Below are 20,612 nucleotides of genomic sequence, written 5' to 3'. Positions count from 1 at the left end.
AGTGGTATGAGATTATAGGGAAAGCCCTGAAGTGAGATCATGCTTCTGAAGGAATAACCAAAAAACCACAGAGTTTTCCCCAGAAGTGAGATAATGCTATAAGGCTGACAGTGATTTTTGAAGCTCATATTTCCCCTCACAGCCAACAGAGCAGCAGTGATCAGCAAGAGTTACCAGCAGGAGGTTCCAATTTGGACCTGCCTTGTAACACTCTGAACAAAAATGTTGGCAGTTTTTGAACAACATCACCAAAATAGGGGGGGTCTAAACAAAGTTTATCTTGCTTTCAGGCTAAAAAGCAAGGCCTTATTTCCTATTAGCCCCAAATTGCTGGGCTCCAATCCAAAACCTTCTCCAAAGTGCAAGCCTCTGCCTTTAATTCTATTCTTCACCTCTGGCCAGATAACATACTTCTTTATTTCAAGAACAGGCAAGCATTGCCCTAGCAACATAGGCTATCTCAACCCCACCATGACCTCATTCATGACAGGATATAGTACAACTGGCAATTAGGGTTCCCAATCCCCAGATGGGGGCAGGGGATCCCTGCTTCAGGGTTAACAGAAAGTGGGGGCAGGGAGGGAAATGTCTGCTGGGCACTCCACTATAACCTGTGATTGATTCCCAAAGGGTATAATGGAGCATTGATCTGCAGGTATCTGAGGCTCTGGGGGATATTTTTTGAGATAGAGGCACCAAATTTGCAGCATAGCGTTGAGTGCCTCTCCTGAAAACATCCACCAAGTTTCAAAAAGATTGGACCAGGGAGTCCAATTCTATGAGCCCCAAAAGAAGGTGCCCCTATCCTTCATTATTTCCAGTGGAGGGAAGGCATTTAAAAGGTGCGCTGTCCCTTTGGAGCTCAATTATGCTTATTTCAACCTTGCTCTTGGCTCCACCCCCAAAGTCCCCAGATATTTCTTGAATTAGACCTGGCAACCCTACTGGCAACAGACAAAGCTAAGGTGAATAAAACCCTAGTCCAAAATAATATTTTAAATAACATTTGAAAATCCCATAAAACTTATTTCCTTTCACCTACTATCTGCTTGTGCAAAGGTATTTAAAAAACAAAAAAACCCAATAAAAACAGTCAACTAATCCTGCAACATGTTGTGTAACCTTGGCTCAGATTGTTAACTGACACATGGGTTGCAATGGGGCTGAAAGCATGTTCCCAAGCATAAATTACACCATATCCTACATCCATATGGCCTTCGCAGTGCAGCTAAAATTAAATCTCTAGACTTGCTTGGCTTTTCTGCCTGCTTACATCCATCTTACTTCAGGTAAATTTAGCTTGAAGGATCTGAATATGGACCTACATCAGTATGTTATTGTATTACCTAAAGGCAAAAGGCCCTGAGCTATAATTTGACTCCTTCTGTATTATGGGTCTTCATCCTGGAACTATTTGAAGCCTCTCCCAAGAAGCACTGGTGAATGGAATGTATGTAGCAAGAAGAAGGTAATAGGGAACACAGGGAAAAGGAGGGCTGAAAAACATAAGAAACCCTGGAACAATTAAAATCAAGCCAATAGCAGGGCTGGCAAGATAGCTGAACAACAGAAAGATAACTCTGTTTGTCAGTGCCGTCCTTCTCTCCCCACCAAGTAAATTAAGTTTTCTTTGGCCCTTAGATAATAAAAAATAAACACTGTTATGCTGCATACATCTTAATACTTCTTATCTTCTGACTAGCAGAGCAAAAAATTAATATTGTCCTGCCCCAGTCAGGAGAAAGCGAAGAAGCCCTCTGGGAGAAGAAGGCTGGAAGAGATGAAGAGAATGTTTGGATACAATGGACAAAGGCACACATCCACACACTCGCATGCAGAAGGAACTGAAGTTTAGCAAAAATGTTCTCAAACATTATTGGTTGGGGGGGGTGTCCCCAATGAGAAGATCAGTCATGGTGGATGGGCTTCTCAGAAAAACGGCTTGCCTGCCACAACTGCACTGATTTTTCTCTCTAATGCGCAAATCACAAAGAGCGAGTTGTCCAAGTTCTCTGGGGCACATTGTCAGTAACAATGCAAATGATGGTGAGTCCTAAGCATGGCCTATGTAAACTGAGCATATACCTTAAAACATTACTTTGCAACATGCCAGGGCTTGGTAAGCTTTCCTGATTTGCAGGAGTTCCTTGACAGACAGATGTGAAAATGAACAAAGAATCACTGAATACCACTTTGAAATAGGATTTCACAGGGTGGTTGGAGGGTACATGGTACTGAAGTCAGGGCTGGCCCTAGCCTGTCTTGCGCCCTAGGCAAGGTGAACTTCTGGTGACCCCCCCCCCCCCTGGCACTGATAACATCACCATGGGGTAAGCCCAATTCAGTGCCTCTAGGAGGTTGGTGCCCTAGACAACTGCATAGTTTGCCTAGAGGCACAGCCAGTTCTGACTGCAGTCTCTAGCGCTAGTTGTTCAGGAGTGGATCTGACCACTCTGTTTGAACATTACATTTGGAGGTGTAAAAGGCAAAACAGGTAGGCAGGGATGACCTTACTCCACCACCCAAACAAAGGGGCAAGATTGGGGAGTGAGCATATCAACTAATCTGAACCAAACACTATCACGTATCAGTTCGCTGATATCACCTGTTAAAGTCATGTCCAATATCCAACAAAGATTTGATCATTAAGAGAATATCCCAGAAATATTCAAGGATCACAGTCTCAGAGAAGAAAACTGAGAAGGAATTTTTTTGGGAGCAAACTCATTTCAGTTTAAAAATTAATAAAAGCAGAATTCCGGCTTCTCAGGGTGGAGTTACTCTGAGAAGAGGACATTGTTGATGACAAAGCTCATCAGAGCTCTCTCTCCACCTTCATCTTTTGTAACCTGTATGCTAATGACTGCAATGTTCAGCAAGCCACAGTGCCAGAAGACCACGTAATTGTATTGCTTTCTGCTGGAGCCCACACACAAAACAGAAAAAAAGAAGCTGATGAATTTTACATGATCAGATTGAGCCAGGGTGTGCGCTGCGTCCCTTGCACAGTGCAGAAGATGAGACAAGATGGGGTTTCAAGTGGACAGAACAAACCCCAACAGTATCCTCCTTCCTGCCAACATTTGGATCTCATCCTGTTTCTGAGAAGTCCCTCAGAATTCCCTGCACAGTGAGCTCTGATCCATGCACCAGCTGGCTATGGCTGGCTGTACTGCTCTCACCAAAGCAGATCCATCACGCAGTTTGCAGCCTTCCCCACACCCCACCTCAGCATCTTTGCTTTCCTGGAACTTCAAGAGAGCAATCAGACAATACATATTTTCACTTCACCATCCTTTTTTGGCATGTTCCCCACCACCACCTACTACAACCCACATTTCTCACTCTGATTCACAGCTTGATCTCCCAGACAATTCTCAAATATGCTTTGGCATAGCTGCCTGGCTTCTACTCCATTTTTGTCACAAAACCATATGGCTGAAGTACAGCACATGAAACAGTTTTTTTCAGGCTTTGGGGGGCTCCTCTCAACCATCCTGCCTTGTAATTTGAGTGCAATTTACAAAAAAAAAATTAAAAGCCAGAGGAGCAGCCATGTAGATCTGTTAAAACAAAATAAAACAGAAATGCTGTGGCTCCTCAAATCAGGATTTCAGCTTTCATACCCTATTCAAAAGATTTCTCTTTCTACTGATTATTGTTTCAAACAGAGCTTTCTTTATAAAATCTCCCCACCTGGGCCAATCTGTTGCTTATAACCTTAAGGATAAATAACCTGTAAAGGAGGTTCATTCATCTGATGAAGTACACTCTGACTCATCAAAGCTATGCTAGAGTAAATTTTGTTAGCCTTTTGTGTGCCATTGGACTCCTGTTTTATTTGACAAACATTACGGAATACACATTGCATTTGTACTGCATTTCTACTTAATTTTCAAAAGTGATATGAAGGCTGCGATCCTGTGCACACTTCTGTGGAAAGAGCATTGAAGCCATTGGGATTGCCACTGGGATTTCCCCTGAGTAAACAGGAGAAAGGTTGGTCTGTAGGAATGAGCTTTTTAATTTTAGACTTGCCAACTGTTTATAAGTTGGTGCCTTTAAGGGTGAATAAACAAGCACAACAGAGGTGCAGTTTTTAACCATTCCTTCACAGTCTAACAGAGGAAGCTTCAGTGGATGGAATTCTGATTGTAGTTAAAGGCACAGAATCTGTGGCCATAAAAGTACTGGTGACTCTGTGACTCTCCTACATGTGAAAATCAAACAGAGTAGTTGTTTCTTCTATGGCCTTTCTAGCTGTGTATTTAATAGCACAGCCTGAATACTAATATTGCCAGCTCTGGGTTGGGAAATACCTGGAGATTTATGGAGCCGGACCTGAGGAGGGCAGGGTTTGGGAAGGGACTTCAGTGTGGTACAATGCCATGGGGCCCACCTTCCAAAGCAGCCATTTTCTCCAGGTGAACTGATTTCTGTTGCACAGAGATCAGTTATAACAGCAGATCTCCAAGTGTCACCTGGATGGCAGCAACCCTACTGAATACATACCTGTGTTTTTGCAAGAGAGCCATAGATCCTCCACTGCTGTGTACTAACAATGTAAAATAGGGTTGCCAAGTCCAATTCAAGAAATATCTGGGGACTTTGGGGGTGGAGCCAGGAGACTTTGGGGGTGGCCAGGAGACATTAGGGGTGGAGCCAATATCAAGGCTGTGACAAGCAGAATTGAACTCCAAAGGGAGTTCTGGCCATCACATTTAAAGGGACGGCACACCTTTTCAATTCCTTCCTTCCATAGGAAATAATGAAGGATAGGGGCACCTTCTTTTGGGGCTCACAGAATTGGACCCCCTGGTCCAATCTTTTTGAAACTTGGGGGGTATTTTGGGGAGAGGCACTAGATGCTATACTGAAAATTTGGTGCCTCTACCCCAAAAAACAGCCTCCCCAGTTACCCGCGGATCAATTCTCCATGATTTTCTATAGGAATAAATCTCCATAGGGAATAATAGAGTTCCCAGAAGACATTTCCCTCCCCTCCCCCCACTTTCTGATGACCCTGAAGCGGGGGGAGGGCCTCCAAACTGGGGGATCCCCTTCCCCAACTTGGGGATTGGCAACCCTAATGTAAAAGGGTGCTCCTTTTTACATCAGGATGACAGTAAAGCTTTCAAAAAGCGCAGGCCTCTATAGGAAGCAATTCCTGTTGAACTTCTTCCTTTTGTTATTTATTCATTTTATTTAGATATTTATACTCCACTTTTCTCCCCAGTGGGGACCTTGAGCTGCTTGCAACATCATTCTTCTCTCATTTATTTAATTCTCATACCAATTAGGCAGGTTAAGGTGAGAGTGTGTGTGACTGCCCGAAGGTCACCCAGCCAAATTCCATGTTAGGGTAGGGATCTGAACATGGGTCTCTCAGGTTCTAGTCTGACACTTTTACCACCACAACACACAGGACCAAGGAGCCTCTCTTGAGAATGAGGCTCGGCAAAGAAGAAGACCATATTTATACCCCACCCTTCCCTCCAAATTGCATCTCAGAGTGGCTTACAATCTCCTTTACCTTCTTCCCCCACATCAGACACCCTGTAAGGTAAGTGGGGGTGAAACAGCTCCCACAGAAGCTGCCTTTTTAAGGACAACCTCTTGAGAGTTATGGCTAACCCAAGACCATTCCAGCAGCTGCAAGTGGAGGAGTGGGGAATCAAACCCAGTTCTCCCAGATAAGAATCCACACATTTAACCACTACACCGAATTGGCTCTCCATGTAGTCAAATCCTATATATGTCTACACAAAACTGAATCCCACTGAATGCCATGGAGCTACTCCCAAGTAAATTGCAGCCTGATCATATGTAGAGTTAGGAGCACCAACACCCAGTGAAACCAGTGCAGTCTTAAGCATGTCGAACCCCATAGGATCAGCTTGTGCATTACAAAAACATGGTTCCATGGTAAGTTTATTTCTCTGTAGCTCATAAATAATGAGGTATTATCATAGGAGTTGTTCATGAAATAATTATAAATATTGCTATACTCTGGAACATGAAAGGTTGCAAACATGCACTTCTAAGTTATAGAAATTATTTGTATTATTTACTATGCAGCCTGTTCCATTGTTCAGCCCTGCAGAACCTCACACCCGAAACCACTGGCTTTTGTGCAAAGCAAGCCTTTTACTTGCTCCTTTCACTCTTCTAGGTTTCTTTTCTTTACTCACATATTTCATTTATTACTATTCTCAACAGGTAAAGAAGCAGAAGAGCTTTTTCAGATGCTGCCTCTTTTATTACCTTTTTGAAATTTGTTTATTTTTGCCTTGGTAAATATGGTTGGATTTAGAAAACTAATTTCAAAATAAATAAAACTGTCTAAATGTGAAGCAAGTGCTGCCAGAAATTGAACAGAAAGTAACAGAAAGGTGTGGATTGATTTCTTTCTGCTCTTCCAATGGGAAGGCTTGTCTGGCTCAATGAGACCACCTACTTCTTTTGTTTCTGTCCAATCAGACCTCAGTGAAGCCTATTTAAACACTTCCTTACACTATAAGTGTTATTCTTAGTGGCAGCAGCAAAATGGGAGTCATACAGTGGCTTTTAGGCCCTTTGGCTAGGCTGGTTTTGTGGATGTTTTTATGGTATTTTGTTCTGAGTGATCCTAGTAGTTTTGAAAATTTGAAAAGGTTGTGGAGTCATAGCCTAGTACACTGTAGAAAGGAAAGCTTGCAGCTCACTTTGCCTGCAAACCACTCTGAGCTTATTCCTTTTGCCACTGTTTTGGGTAAGTGATTTTTAACAAGTTCAGACTCTTCATTTTTAAAGATCTTTCTAAATCATGTGTGATTGTTATGGTTTCCAGCCTCCAGGTGGAATCTGGAGATCTCCTAGCAAAATAGCTGATCTTTAGACTACAGAAATCAATTATCCTGGATAAAATGGCTGTATTAGAGTGTAAAACCTATCAGATTATACCCCATTGAGGTCTTTCCTTAGGCTCCTCCCCCAAGTATCTAGGGATTTCTTAATCAGGAGTTGGCAACCCATCTGGATTATATATGTCTATAGCTATTTATGCAGGATAAAAAGCAATAATACTTGCTAATTCTTTATCAGCCTCTCTACTTAGGTACTTAACAGCACAGCTTGAGTACAGACATTAGCAGGTGATAATGTTTATCTCCATGCTGAGAGGAATCTTCAGATGCTGTTTTTTCCACACTGGGCTCTTGTCTGATACCTTAGTGTATGCCAGGCTGTTTCTTGGTCAGTTGGTATCCCTGAGGCCTGGACAAAGTTAACATTTTGTAAAACTGTTCAAAAACATGTATGTATTATCTTGAGAAGTTCAATTCACTGAGCTGAGAGAAGAATTCGATTCATGAAAACTCTAGGCATTTTCCTTGTCTTGAAATTACATGTCTTGAATATGATCAGTTGTACTTCTCTCAAATTGTCTCTGCTGCTTCTCTTCCCCCTTCTCACCCCCATCCCCAACACATTGAAATAGGGTCCTCTTCTTTCTGCGAGAAAAAGAACAAAATATAGAATATCATTATGCAACAGTGTCTTGCAATAATGCTTCCTTCTAGTGTGTGGGTGACTTAACTGAGAGCCACCCCAGGCTGTGAACCCCTTACTACGATAGCTGGGCTGTGTTTCTGCATGACTGATTAGACTGTACTATGGGGTGGAATTGGTTTCAGTGGGTTAAGACTTAAATAACCGCACACAATTGCACAGTAAGTCTCCCATATTCTATGGTTGCCAGCATTTAGGTGGTAGCTGGAAATCTCTTAGGATTACAATTGATCTCCGAGCGATATAGATCAGTTCAGCTGGAGAAAATGGCTGCTTTGGATGGTAGTCTCTATGGCATTATACTCCACCAAAGTCCCTCCCCTCTCTAAACCTTGCCCTCTTCAGGCTCCATCTCCCAAATCTCCAGGTATTTCCCAATCCAGAGCTGGTAATTTGACCATATTCTGATTCACAATGCAGAAGTAAATCTTCTGGTATGTGGCCAATGTAAGTAGTTGTGCTATGCCTATGAATTATTGGCACATACCTTTTTGCTTTGTGTCACCTTTGTGAACCTTCCAATCTTTTCCTTAGATCCTGAAGGCCATTCACACCCTCTAAACAACTCTGCTTGTGGAGTCTCCACTTCCTGGGAGCAAGATAACTTGATGGTGGTCACTGTTCCTTTTACTGACTGTTTCTTCATCAAAAAGGTAGTGATTTGTCCCTTCATGTTTGGAGGTACCTGCATTTCATGAAGAAGCATGGATGCATCTTTTCACTCATCCTATATCTACCCAAGTTGTTACAGTTGCAATGGTCCATGTTGCTCTAAACTGGTGATCAAGAACTTGTAGCATATAAGTGTGTTACAAAAAGTGTTGGCTGTATAATTCTTTCACTTTATACATTTTTTTAAAAAAGTATTAGCTGCTTTAAGGGTATTTCAGATGCCAGAAGATCACAAAATAGAAAGCAAACCATGTAAAGAGGACTAAAGTAAAACTGATCAGATGGATATGTGTATGTAATTTTTATGGAGGCTTATGGTTTCAAGCTGGCTAAATATAAATCTCACCAATTCCTAAACCAGCCTCAACTGGAATCTTGTAGCATGTGACACAGCTCTCAGATTTTACATATGCATACTACTATTACTAGATGACAAATCTACCATCCCTACATCAGCCCTGATGTGACCACAGTTGTGTTTTTACTTATGGTAAAACAGAATGAAAACTTTATGATGACCCTCAGGATTGAAGGGAAGGATGCTGCTGGCACATACCTACTCTATGATGAGGAGCTGAAATGCCCAACTAGCTTACCAGGTATATAGTTTGGGAATTCAGTATGTTTGATGGGCTTGTCAAGCTGCTTTTAAGACAGAAGGGACAGGAAAATAAATGGAAAACAGGATATCTGGTAGAGGAGTCCATTGGAGAGATTAGATTCTAATTCAAACCTCCTTGAATAATGAGGAAAGATGGGGTATAAATGTTTTAAGAAATAAAATTTTCATGAATAACTTCTTGCATTGTGGGTGAATCGTATGTTAAGATCAAGCAATGCCTTTTGCCTTTCATTCAAAGCAGGGGTCGTTTTGTAGAAAAATAAGTGGTGGAGCTCATTAGCATAACTCATTAGCATATGCTGCCCTTCCACCAGCCAAAAGCAACCCAACACAAGAAAGGAAGACCCCCCCCCCCAGGCAAGCAAGGCCTGCTTGGGCTGGCTGGAGATCCAAGCAGGCCTTGCTTCCCCGGGGCTCTCCTTGACCACCTGCCAGCCCAAAATCACATAAGAATTGGTGGTGTGAGCTTCTCCAGGGGTTAATGAAGGCTGCTGGGAGTGTGGCAAAGCTCCTGGTGGCTGGCTGCCTGCCTGCTCTCCTAATCCAGGGATTGTTATGCAGCTGCACCCACTATTCAGTGGACAAGATGGGTGGGGAAGAGGAGAGGGAGCCCTCAGAAAGGTTCAGGAGCTGTGCTCCTGTGAGCTCCTGCTGAATTCAAGGCCTGATTCAAAGGCATCAATCCTAGAAGGATGTTAAAGGCTGGTTTAGAAGTGTTCTCCATCCACCAAATGTCAGTTGTTACCATTGCCATTATCTAATTAAGAATGAAGATAGCTAAAAGATATATTCTTAGGTATAGTATACCAGCATATCTGAAATGGTATTTAACACTTTGGCCTTCAGTTCTAGATACTCCAAGCAGCAGCGTATGTGCAAGTGTTCAGAAACAAGATCGGCTGTCTTGTGCCACTCAACCTGTGACTCAAGGAGAGTGTGAGGAAAAAGGCTGCTGTTACACCCCTGATGATTCTCGTGTTTCTTGTTACTATGGCAATACAGGTAGATACCAGTGCTAAGCTTCTCTAGTCATAGGTTTTACAACAGCAGTGGAGTATCCCCTCCAGTCTAGAGAGCAACTTGCATCAAAATTCTGTACCACAGGGATTTGTAACTAATTATCCATTTCTCAGAACCTTGTAAACTCTATTTGGGTAATGCTTTCCCCTTTCATATGTAGAGAACTGTACAGCTGAAACAAGTTTGGAGAAATCAAATCTTACAGTATGCTTTAGAAGCTGTCACAAAGTTTTATTGAAAGACATAGGGCGTTTTCGCACTGACCTTAATCGGCAGCGACGTCCCACTTCACCGCGCAGGATCTGCGTGGATTTCGCACCAATTGCTGTGGAGCACCCAGAAGAGCCTCAAAGTCCCGCGGCTTTTGCGGCGCAAATGGAAACCGCCAAAAACCAGTTTCCATTTGCGTCGCAAAAGCCGCGGGACTTTGCAGCTCTTCCGGGTGCTCCGCAGCAATTGGTGCGAAATCCGCGCAGATCCTGCGCGGTGAAGAGGGACGTCGCTGCCGATTAAGGTCAGTGCGAAAATGCCCATATTCAGTCTTCAGCAGTTTTGGTGAATAACTAAAGCTATCTGCTTGGATTAGGCTATACTATTATTATAGTCACATTCTGTTGTATACTAGAATATGCAAGATAAGACTCCTTCCTCCCCCAGAGAACTCTGTATTTAGGTTTCTGAAAACAAAACAGTAGTTCTGAAAAGCCATGTTTACCAATTGGAATGCTAAACTGGAGTGACATACTGGTTGTGTTCACTTTCCTTTTCCAGTGACAGCACAATGCACACCTGATGGTCACTTCTCAATTGCAGTGTCTAGAGATGTGACTCTGCCATCACTAATTCTGGACTCCGTACATCTTGTTGGATATGGTAGTGACTGTTTCCCTGTGGCAAAAAACAATGTCTTTGTCCTCTACAAATTCCCACTCTCTGCTTGTGGAACTACTTTTCAGGTATGAATTAAATGCAATATCAGCTTTGAGAGCTTTTGACCAGGGCTGGGTTTGTTTAACCATCTCCTGTGGCATACTGCTCCAGAACCTGGAAACACTGACTATTTTGTAGAAGATAGGGCAGTGCTGCAAGCCATAAATGGAACTTTCCAGGTAGCAGAATCATTTGTTTGCTTCACTATGGACACAGTATAATCTAAGTCCTTGAAAATAGTTGAGAAGACTACCGCCTTGTCTACAGGAGAAAAGTCCTTGACCATGTTATAAACTGTTTATTTGTGTTATTTATAGTCCCCCTTTCTCAGAGGGACTCAAGGCAGATTGTGCTGATTCACGCTGTGTACTCAACAAAATGGGTCATTCAATAAACAATGTATTAGGATTGTATAAATCTGGAAGCACCAGAAGAACTGAAGCATAGCATAAGTATTAATATGACGCTTTAAACCAGGGGTGTCAGTCTCATTTGTTATGAGACTTTGTTGGGCCGGGCCATGTGTATCATAAAATGTAATGCCAGGTAGCAGAGGTATAAATTTTATAAAGGACACAGACAAACACAATTAAAGATTTAAAAAAAATACTTTAAAAATACTTAAAACATTAACACTCATTAACACGCTTTCTTTGTATTTCTCCCATGAGATCCAGGGAACTAGGCAAAAGAAGGTCTGACTCTTTTCTTCCTTCCTTAGGGGACCAGGAGGGGGAGGAGGCTCAGCCAACAGGAGGAAGAGATGCTTGGCTCAGTAACTCTGCTGTGTGATTGAAAGAGTGCCAAAGCAAGCTCTTCCTCCCCAAGGGAGAAGCCTCAGCCAATGGAGAAAATAGAGGTTTTGCTCCTGTGCGATTGAGCAATCCTGGCAAAGCAAGCTGTGGTGCAGAAGGAAGCAAAAGAGGGAGAAGGAAGCAGATGACAGCCAGTTGCTCAGGGGTCTGATAGGAGCCCTTCAGGAGCCTGATTCAGCCCCTGGCCACATGTTTGACACAAAAATCCCATAATTGGATGCTACTTACAGTAAGCTGTACATAGCATTACAGGCCACAGTCCCTAACCATCTATCCAAGTAAGTTTAAGAACCATTTTGTACAGTGCAACCATATTACTTGCACAGAAAAGCCCCCTTGAATAATTCAGTTTTGCATAGTTCACATAAAGCCTAGATGCAGAAGAGAAAAGAAACTTCTTGACTGTTTAAGAAATCAAAGGCAACAATGCTAGAAGGATGTTAAAGGTTGAAGTAGATGGTTTAGAAGTGTTTTCCACTGTTCTCTTCCTACCCTTTGGGTAAGCATTGGAAGGGAACTCTTTCTTCACATTAAACAGGGAGCTGAAGACCAGGGTATATATGCAAATGAGCTGGTAGCACACCGAGATGTTAAAAACTGGAATACTGGATCCATCACACATGACAGCATCTTCAGGTACTAGTATTTGACATTCCTAAATTGCAAACATTTGATGGAAAGTGAGATATTAACTTTTTCTTACTTTCTTGCTTATTAGGTTGTATATCAGCTGTAGTTATTCAACAGGGGATTTCCTCCCACTCACAGTAAATGTTTTTACACTGCCTCCTCCACCACCAGTCACTCAATATGGCCCACTCAATCTAGAGCTAAGAATTGCCAGTGGTAAGTATTCTTATATGTCTAAAGTACAAGGTTGTGGTTGCTATAACCCCTGGCATATACATCTTCCTTGTGACTGACAAATACAAACAATACATTCATGATACTAGCTGCTCACTAGTTTGTGCATGCTTTTCCTGTTGCCTTCAACTTTTCCTAGCAGTACTGTAGTTTCCAGTGGCTCTTATAATGTGACCAAGTACTGTCGTTTTAGCTTCTAGAGAGAGTTCTGGCTGGATTTGGTGTAGAACCTACTAACTTGACTTGGTGGTGGTCTGTGGTAACTGTAAAACTCTCCTCTAATACCACATTTCAAATGAATCGGCTTTCTTCCTGTCAATTTTCTTCACTTTCCAGATTTCACATCCATACATAGGAACGGAGAATATCATGGCATGAACTAACTTGATCTGGATCGCCAGCAACATTCCCTTATACTTAATATTTCTAGCTTCTTCATGGCTGCCCTTGCCAGTCTTAATCTCCTGTGTTTTTTTTTTTTTCATTTTAAGGTTCAGTTGTACTCTTCTTGAAGTTCAGCTATAATCCTGCTGTGCCACTTTCTGCTTTTAAAACCAAACTTGATCCCCACAGTCAAACCCTTTTCTGTAATCTATGAAACAGTCTGATTGCACCCCCAGTTGGAATAAAGAGGCTGACACATGATTATTGGGAAACGGGCCACTTTATTAACTTCAAAACGAACACGGCAAGGTAAACAGCTATAGGACAAGCCCCTGGGGTCTTCCACTGACCCTGCCAAGTCCATAAATGGGCGAGCCACCCCGCCCCCAGCGGATCGACTGCACTGAACAGGTAGGTGAAAAACACCTCACCACCAGCCAATCAGATAAGAGTGAAAAAATTCCTACCTGGCCTACTGGTCGTCTTATTAGGGGCCAGGTAGGAATTTTTTCACTCTCATCTGATTGGCTGGTGGCGAGGTGTTTTTCACCTACCTTGTACTGTGAGCAGTGGTGCGGCTGTTAGGTAGGTAGGTTTAATTAGGTCACTTGGCAGAAGGAGCAAGGGGTTTATTCCTTGCTGGTGAGCACCCAGGCCTCTGCACCTGCATAAAATTTCTCATTTTATGATTTCAAGGTTTGAGTCATACTTCACATGCTCCCGTTTGCATCCATTCATGTCAATACTGAACATCTTTTCAGCTTTAAGTCCACTTGCATCACTAAGAATAGTGCTAGTCCTAGTTGTCCTTTGCTTTCTCCCAGTAGCTGATTGAATACCATCCAACCTGGAAGTTCCATCTCTATGTATAAATTTGAACTGTCTCATCATAGGTTTTTTTGAGGTAAGAGTTGGACAGAAGTGGTTTTCCAATGCTTTCTTCTGTGCAGTACTAACCAGGATTAGCTGCAGTGGCACTGCTGTTGTCTATGATGGATCCTCTTCCAGTGTCACGTTCCACTACTGCTGCTGCCCAGAAGCTATCCATCAAGAACTCCTCCACCCCATCACCATTGGTGTACTGTCTTGTCTCTTCTGTTGATGTGGCTACTGATCCCTGGAGGGGGTGGATGCATTGTGCCTCACTGTGACCATTCTGCCTTGTGGGACTCTGCTTGGAGTTAAGACCCCTCATAGTATTGCTATCACACGCCCCATGTAAAATTCAAGTAGCCTAAGTGTACAGATCAAGCTGAAAAGTAACTCCAAACAGTTCAAATCCAAGTCTTCTTGAGCCACTTCTGCAAGTCTAACAAGTTGTATAAACTAGTATAGAATAATTTTTGGCCAACTGTAAAGAAACTGTCTAGTGATTCTTCTTTAGGATGCAAGATTATTGGGGTAGGAGCCATTGGATAGAAGGCTACAGGCGACCAAGTTAACTTTACTTTTTTATTAGGCACAGTGAGATTTTGGGCCAGTTACAATAGGACCATGGCACTTGATAAATGTGTAGGCTTCTCAACTCTGGCTTGTTTCCAGTAACAATCCTTCAGAAGGTTTAAATATCATAGTGGCATGTAAAAACTCAGCGTTCTGCTTGCAGACCAACACTACAGTGAATACTACACCAACAGGGATTACCCAGTAGTAAAGCTTCTGAGGGATCCTGTCTTCTTGGAGGTACGAATCCTGCAACGAACTGACTCAAACCTGGTGTTGGTTCTTCATGAGTGCTGGGCTACACCAAGCACTAATCCTCTTCACCAGCCCCAGTGGCCCATCTTGGTAAACAGGTAATACTGCTTCAAGAGGCTGGGAAGCCAAACCTAAAGCAGAGCTTCTGGCCTACTTCGGCATCCTCTGTCTTGCAGGTGTCCATATGGAGGGGACAACTACCAGACCCACTTCATCCTTGTTGAAGAAGCTTCAGGGCTACAATTCCCATCTCACTATCAGCGGTTTGTTGTTAGCACATTCACCTTTGTGGACTCTACTTCACAACAGGCACTGACTGGATCAGTAAGACCTCTTCAGTTTTATTAAACATATTAAAAAGTGGCTTATTATATTGTGCTCAGGAGAAGCATTGTGTATGTAGCCTGTGCAGGAGAATTTAAAGCATCACTCATGGACAGTTTACTGTTGATGGGTTTCCTTAAGGGAGGTGGTGGCTAACTGACTGGCCATGGAACAAGTGTTCCTGTTTCACTACTCCTGCTCCTATATCTGTAACAAATAGGGCTGCCAGATCCAGGTTGGAAAACTCCTGGAGATTTGGAGATGGAGTCTAGATAGGACAGGGAGCTCAGTAGGTGCAATGCCACAGTTCACCCTCCAAAACATTCATTTTCTCCAAAGGAACTGATCTCCATAATCCAGAGATTAGCTGTAATTCCCAGGTATCTTCAGATGCCACCTGAGGGCAACATCCCTAGTAATGGAGGTTCTTGAATGGGATGTCTGTCGTTGACTGACTGGAAGACAAATCATGGTTTAAACATGTCTGTCCTTGACTGACTGGAAGACAAATCATAGTTTAAACCATAACAGTGTGCATCTACTGAATTTTTAAACATTCATGCTTGTATGTTCCCAGTTAAATTAGTAAACCAAATTAGAGATGGAAAAAAGTCACTTGGATCATATAGTAAGACAGTTTTATGACTGAAGTGTGTGTGTGGGGGGGGGGCTAAGCAGATTCAATGTAGAGCTCTTTAGGCTATATGAGCACTTCAGGTATCATCCTATCTTTTATCAGGTATACTTCCACTGTAGTGCTTCTGCATGTGTCCCATCAATGGTGGAATCTTGCATGGCTCGCTGTCCTGGGATTAGAGGTAATGGCAGCTGAATGGTGAGAAAAGCCTCCCCCCCCCCCCCCTATTCAAGGGGAAAAAAAATTGAGAAGGCCAGAATGTTTCATTTCCTAGTACTAAGTAATAAATGCAAGAGGAGTTTCCCTTGAGGCAACTAACTAGGGATAGTGAATACTACTACAGGAAAGGAGAAGATGGCAAGCAAACTGCCCCTCTTATTGAGAGAGAAGCTGTTAACAAACATGCATTGTGAATGGACTATAACATGCACTTAATAGAAGGTGGGGTTTTTTGACATTGAAGGAAGCTATTAAATCTTTTGACCAGTTAATTTGATCTTCTGTGGTGATCAGACAATACAAGCATATCCCCCCCCCCAAAAAAAAAATCTAACAAGTTTATTGGGGGTGGATGTAGTAGTAGTTGTTGTTGTTGTTTAAGAAAGTGGATCTCAAAGTAATGAAATGAAACTTACATGCTCCTATGATGGACTCCTTCCACTTCCCTCCCTCACAAGCAAGATTTCCCCTCCATTTCTCTTTGCCTTCACTGACTGAGCAACCCTGGCAACATATTCTTCCCTGAAGAAACCTTGTCCCACCCTGTGAGTAAGATATAGTTTGGCTATTTGCTTAGTCAAGGAACTCGAGGGAAAGGGATAGGTTTGCCCTTGAAAGTGGCACTTCAAAAATAACAAAATTCAAAAATAATAAAAAGGGGTTTTTAACATCAAAGGGAAAAGGTCAGATGAAATAGGGGTTGAAATACTGAGGTAAAATTACTACAGACTTTTGATCCTATATCAGGCTAATGAGAGGTTCTTAATTTATTCACAGTTGCTTAGATCTTTATATTGAGAGGCTTTTGTTCCAGTGTTCTCCCAAACACTCTAAATCACTCTATTTGTACAATTGCTGATGCTTTTGGTGCCTAGAAGACTGGTACCCTGTTCTCTGTACCCAAATCCCTTCTCTTTGGAACACCAGTATCCTTTCTTGAGTTTTTGATTATTTAAGGTCTCTACAGGCAGTTTCTAATCACACCAGACCAGGGATCTCTTTATTCCTCAGATAACTTTCCCTGTTTGACTGGGTAGGGAATCTTCTCTTCTCTCTAAAAGATCTATCCCCTTTGGCCTGAGTGAAAATCTTCTCTGCTACTTGAACTACTTTGTCAAACTCTGTGTTCAAACTGCTCTCATCTACTGCTGAATTCAGACTGTTCAGTCAAGGTAGAAATCTGACTCTCAGCACACAAAAAACCTGTTTTTTGACAGGGCCATTCGTTGAAGGTCTCTTTACACATCTCTTCACAGTTAAGGCAGGAATCTGACTCTGTCTTTTCTTCACATCCAACTCTGAAAGACTTTCTGCTCTGCTGATAGCCACGTTGGGCTGGGGACCGGTACTGGGTCACGGCCTGTTTTCAATGGGCTGTGCAGCCTCTCCCCTACACCCTGTGGTGCCTCCTCCCCCCATTTAACCTCCCTCCTTCGCCGCCTGCGCAACCTCCCCCCCTCCTCTCCCTCCCACCAATCAGCTGATCGGCCAGGAAAACTGCTGCAGCAGCATCGAGCGATGATGCCCTGCCTCCTTCTCAAGTGGAGGAAAACAGGAAGGAGGAGGCACCATGTGGGGCAGGGCGAATTGGGTCCCCCCACCCTTCCCAAGTGGGAAGGAGGCAAGGGCAGCATTGCTCACCATTGCTGCCAGCCGCCGCCTGCCCTTCATTTCCTTTTCCATCTCTTTGCCTCCTGCCTCCCCCCCCCCCCGTGCCTGGGCTCTGCAGCTGCGGCATGCCTGCCTCCTTCTCCGTCACCTCCTTCTCTTCCCTTCCTGTCACCTCCCCCTCCGGGCCCTGCCAGCTGCAGTGTGTCTGCTTCCTCCTCAGAGTCCACCGCCGCCACCCACCGCCTCCTTCCTTTCCCTTTCTGTCCCGTTGCCTCCCCCGGGGCCCTGCCAGTGGCATGCTGTGATTGCATATGGGGGAGAGGTGATGGAACGGGACAGAAAGGGAAGGAGGGAGTGAGCATTGTGGGCTTGGGGGGGTTTGAAGTGCTGCAGGGGGCACCTGTCTGGGGCGCCATGTGCCCTTGGCTGCCACTGGTTGCAGCAGTTTTTCTCCCGCAGCTGTTTGGCGGGGGGGCAGCCTAGGAGGACTTCACCACCCCTTTCCTGGCATTAAAATGGTGAAAACGGGGAAGGGGGGAGGTGGCAAGGCTACACGGGGGGGTGGGTGAAGGAGGAGAACGGGGGGGTGAGGAGGATAGATCCAGGTGGGCAGCAATGTTGGTCTGAAGCAGTAGTACAAAGTAGGGGTCCCCCCCCCACCCTGCCGGCTCTGGGGCCGCAGTTGGTGGGCTGGCCCTGGAGTTGGTCCCTGAGGCCAAAAAGGTTGGGGACCACTGGTTTAGAGCAACCTGTCACTTAAGCTCTCTGGCTCTGTGAAGAATAATTCTTCACAGGCCTTTAGTTGTTGGTACAGCAGGTTTAAGCCTCATAAAAGTGCAGTTCCTCACATTATAGCCTTGTGAGTTCAAGTTGCTCATAATATTTTATGAACATATGAAGCTGCCTTATATTGAATCAGACCCTTGGTCCATCAAAGTCAGTATTGTCTACTCAGACTTGTCTATCTTCACAACTATTCAACTAAGACAATATGAAAGTGCTTAGTAGGTGGGGGAACTATTGCTATAAAATCTCACTTCTGTATGACCTGCTTCATGTTAGAGCTACTGTCCTTTGCCTCACCATAGGGCACTATCCAACAGAAAGGAACTTACCAAGAGGGGAAAACAAACTTTCATGTGGCTGGGCCCTCAGCTTTTCTTGGCAAGTTCTTTCTTGTCTTTGAACAAGCAGTCCTCATGGTATAAAGCTTTTTGCTGAAAAATGATCTAGTCCATATTTTCATAAACAGTGGAAGATAAGGATTTGTCTTTCTACTTGCATCATAAAGATGCATCATTCTGTGCAGATTTTCAAAAAGCTCCTTACCAGAGACAAACAAGACACAGCCGTTCTTTCACTCTTAAGGAGAGATTAGGAAAATGGTCATGTTGGATGGTATCTGCGTAATCCACCTGACATAGAAAACCCATTAAAAATCAGGACTAAGTGCATTATGCTCCTGCTGCATTATAAATTATGCCATTTAATGCTTTTGTGATGAAAAAGCAGCTTACAAAACTTAAAAACAGAATGAATTCAAAAAAATTAGATTATGCATTCTGTTTACCAGGGTAATTAATAGGAAACATGCTTTGGAAGGTATATGCTAGTAAATGGTCACATACTTGGATACCAGTGTTTTGAATTTGTTTCCAGAAAACTAATAAATCTGTCTGAAGATTTAACTGCAATTGCCATGTTGACCATACAAATCATACATTCAAGAAGCTTAAACAGTATTTGAAAGAATAGAGATGGGGGGACAAGGCAGAAGGGAAATGAACATCTACAACTCTCTTGTTAAACAGCCAAGAGATCAAAGGAGAACCAGGCTTTCCAAGACACTCTAAGAAGTTTAGTGACAGCAGAAGGACCTGTGGACTTCAAGCTCAGTAAAGCACAGGAAGCTAATGATCAGAAAGGTGAGGAAGTAGCTCAAGATGGATAATGGAAATTTCTGTTCAAATTAACTTGTAAAATAATTGAAGCATCACACTATATTGCTCTGGGAGAACCTGTGAATTGCCTCTGGGTCGTGAAGGAATAAGATCTCTAATTTTGCAAACTACTCAAATTAGTTGAGTTTTTCTATTGGAAGAACAGAAGTATGTCTCTTCAGTTTGTCTTTAAGACCCTATAGTTAGAAATGGAAACACAGCAGACTGGGATGCCAGTTTTCAGCAGACATCCTTCTAGAAAGGCATACCAGCTTGTTTGTAAAGAACAGTGTTTCAAATGTAATGTTTTTTGAGTCCTTTCTAGCTAGTGGCAAGTTATTGCTGCTATATGGAATGCAGCTTTCTGTAATAAACATCAGAAGTGGTCTGCTTCTAACATGAAGAGGCATTACTATACTAGCCATCTCACGTTATAGACCCATTTGAGAGCAAAAGCATGCAAAAAGAAATGCCTGGTATCTATACTATGAGTACAAGGTGTCTGCCTATAACCCTTCTGTGTGCAGGCATTGTAGTCTATGCTTATGATGGCACATTAATAGCTGATTTTTAACAAGTCACAAATGGTGAGAGAAGTGTGTGCAAGGCTGGTGCGTAGAAGTACACAAGGTAGATGGCTGCCTAAAGTGCTACCTGGCCTACACAGGTGCCAGGCACCCCTCTCCCCAAGTGTGTGCTGACTCCTCAAAGCCTGCCTTCCCTTGCCATAGGAGTGAAAGCCGTGGGGCAGCATGTGCACTCTATGGGACTTGCCTTTCCTTGCAAGGGAATGTGAAACATACTCAGATACCAATGTTTTGAATTTGTTTCCAGCAAATTATAAACCTGTCCGAACATGTAACTGCAACTGTCATGTTGACCTTGATCTTTCACATGCACTGCCCCACCACTCTCACCTTCCTGCATCTGCACAGACCTGTGAAGGCAAGAGTGGCCGAAAAGCACATGTGTGCCCCACTGCCCTCACTTTCCTGGGTCTGGCGGGGCTGGGAGCAGGGCCTAGGGTGCTAGAACTACAGGCACTGGGTGTGTGCAGGGTTATCAGAAAGTAAGTGGTGAAAATAACATACAGAAGACATTAGTTAACTGGCCTTTTTCTTTTGCAGGTTCCCACTGGGCCAAAACAATATTCTCAGAAGAATGGGAGCGAACACTTGTAGTTGCAGTGGGAATGGTCTTTGTTGTAATTATTTTTGTAGGATTAAGAAAATGTTGGCTAAGACCGAAATGTGAAGAGGCTAACATACTTTAATAAAGAGTTATTGAAATACCAGTATTCCAGTGTTGGTTGCTTGTGTATGTGGCTT

At 43.3% G+C, this 20,612-nt stretch overlaps 1 protein-coding gene across 1 annotated transcript; it reads left to right on the top strand.

Annotated features, from left to right (window-relative positions):
* Positions 1-6,485: 6,485 nt before the first annotated feature.
* LOC132568637 (zona pellucida sperm-binding protein 4-like) lies at positions 6,486-20,581 on the top strand. Its single transcript, XM_060234658.1, has 12 exons — positions 6,486-6,751; positions 8,083-8,201; positions 8,720-8,819; positions 9,689-9,844; positions 10,634-10,818; positions 12,146-12,243; positions 12,326-12,453; positions 14,462-14,651; positions 14,730-14,877; positions 15,617-15,695; positions 19,156-19,269; positions 20,412-20,581. The coding sequence occupies exons 1-12, from the start codon at positions 6,547-6,549 to the stop codon at positions 20,555-20,557; spliced, it is 1,668 nt and encodes a 555-aa protein (XP_060090641.1). The 5' UTR covers positions 6,486-6,546; the 3' UTR covers positions 20,558-20,581.
* The last annotated feature ends 31 nt before the right edge of the window (positions 20,582-20,612 follow it).

Source organism: Heteronotia binoei, chromosome 3, assembly GCF_032191835.1.
Source record: "Heteronotia binoei isolate CCM8104 ecotype False Entrance Well chromosome 3, APGP_CSIRO_Hbin_v1, whole genome shotgun sequence".
NCBI lineage: Eukaryota > Metazoa > Chordata > Lepidosauria > Squamata > Gekkonidae > Heteronotia > Heteronotia binoei.
The sequence above is the reverse complement of the archived record's forward strand: the minus strand, read 5'-3'. Positions and strand labels throughout refer to the sequence as shown.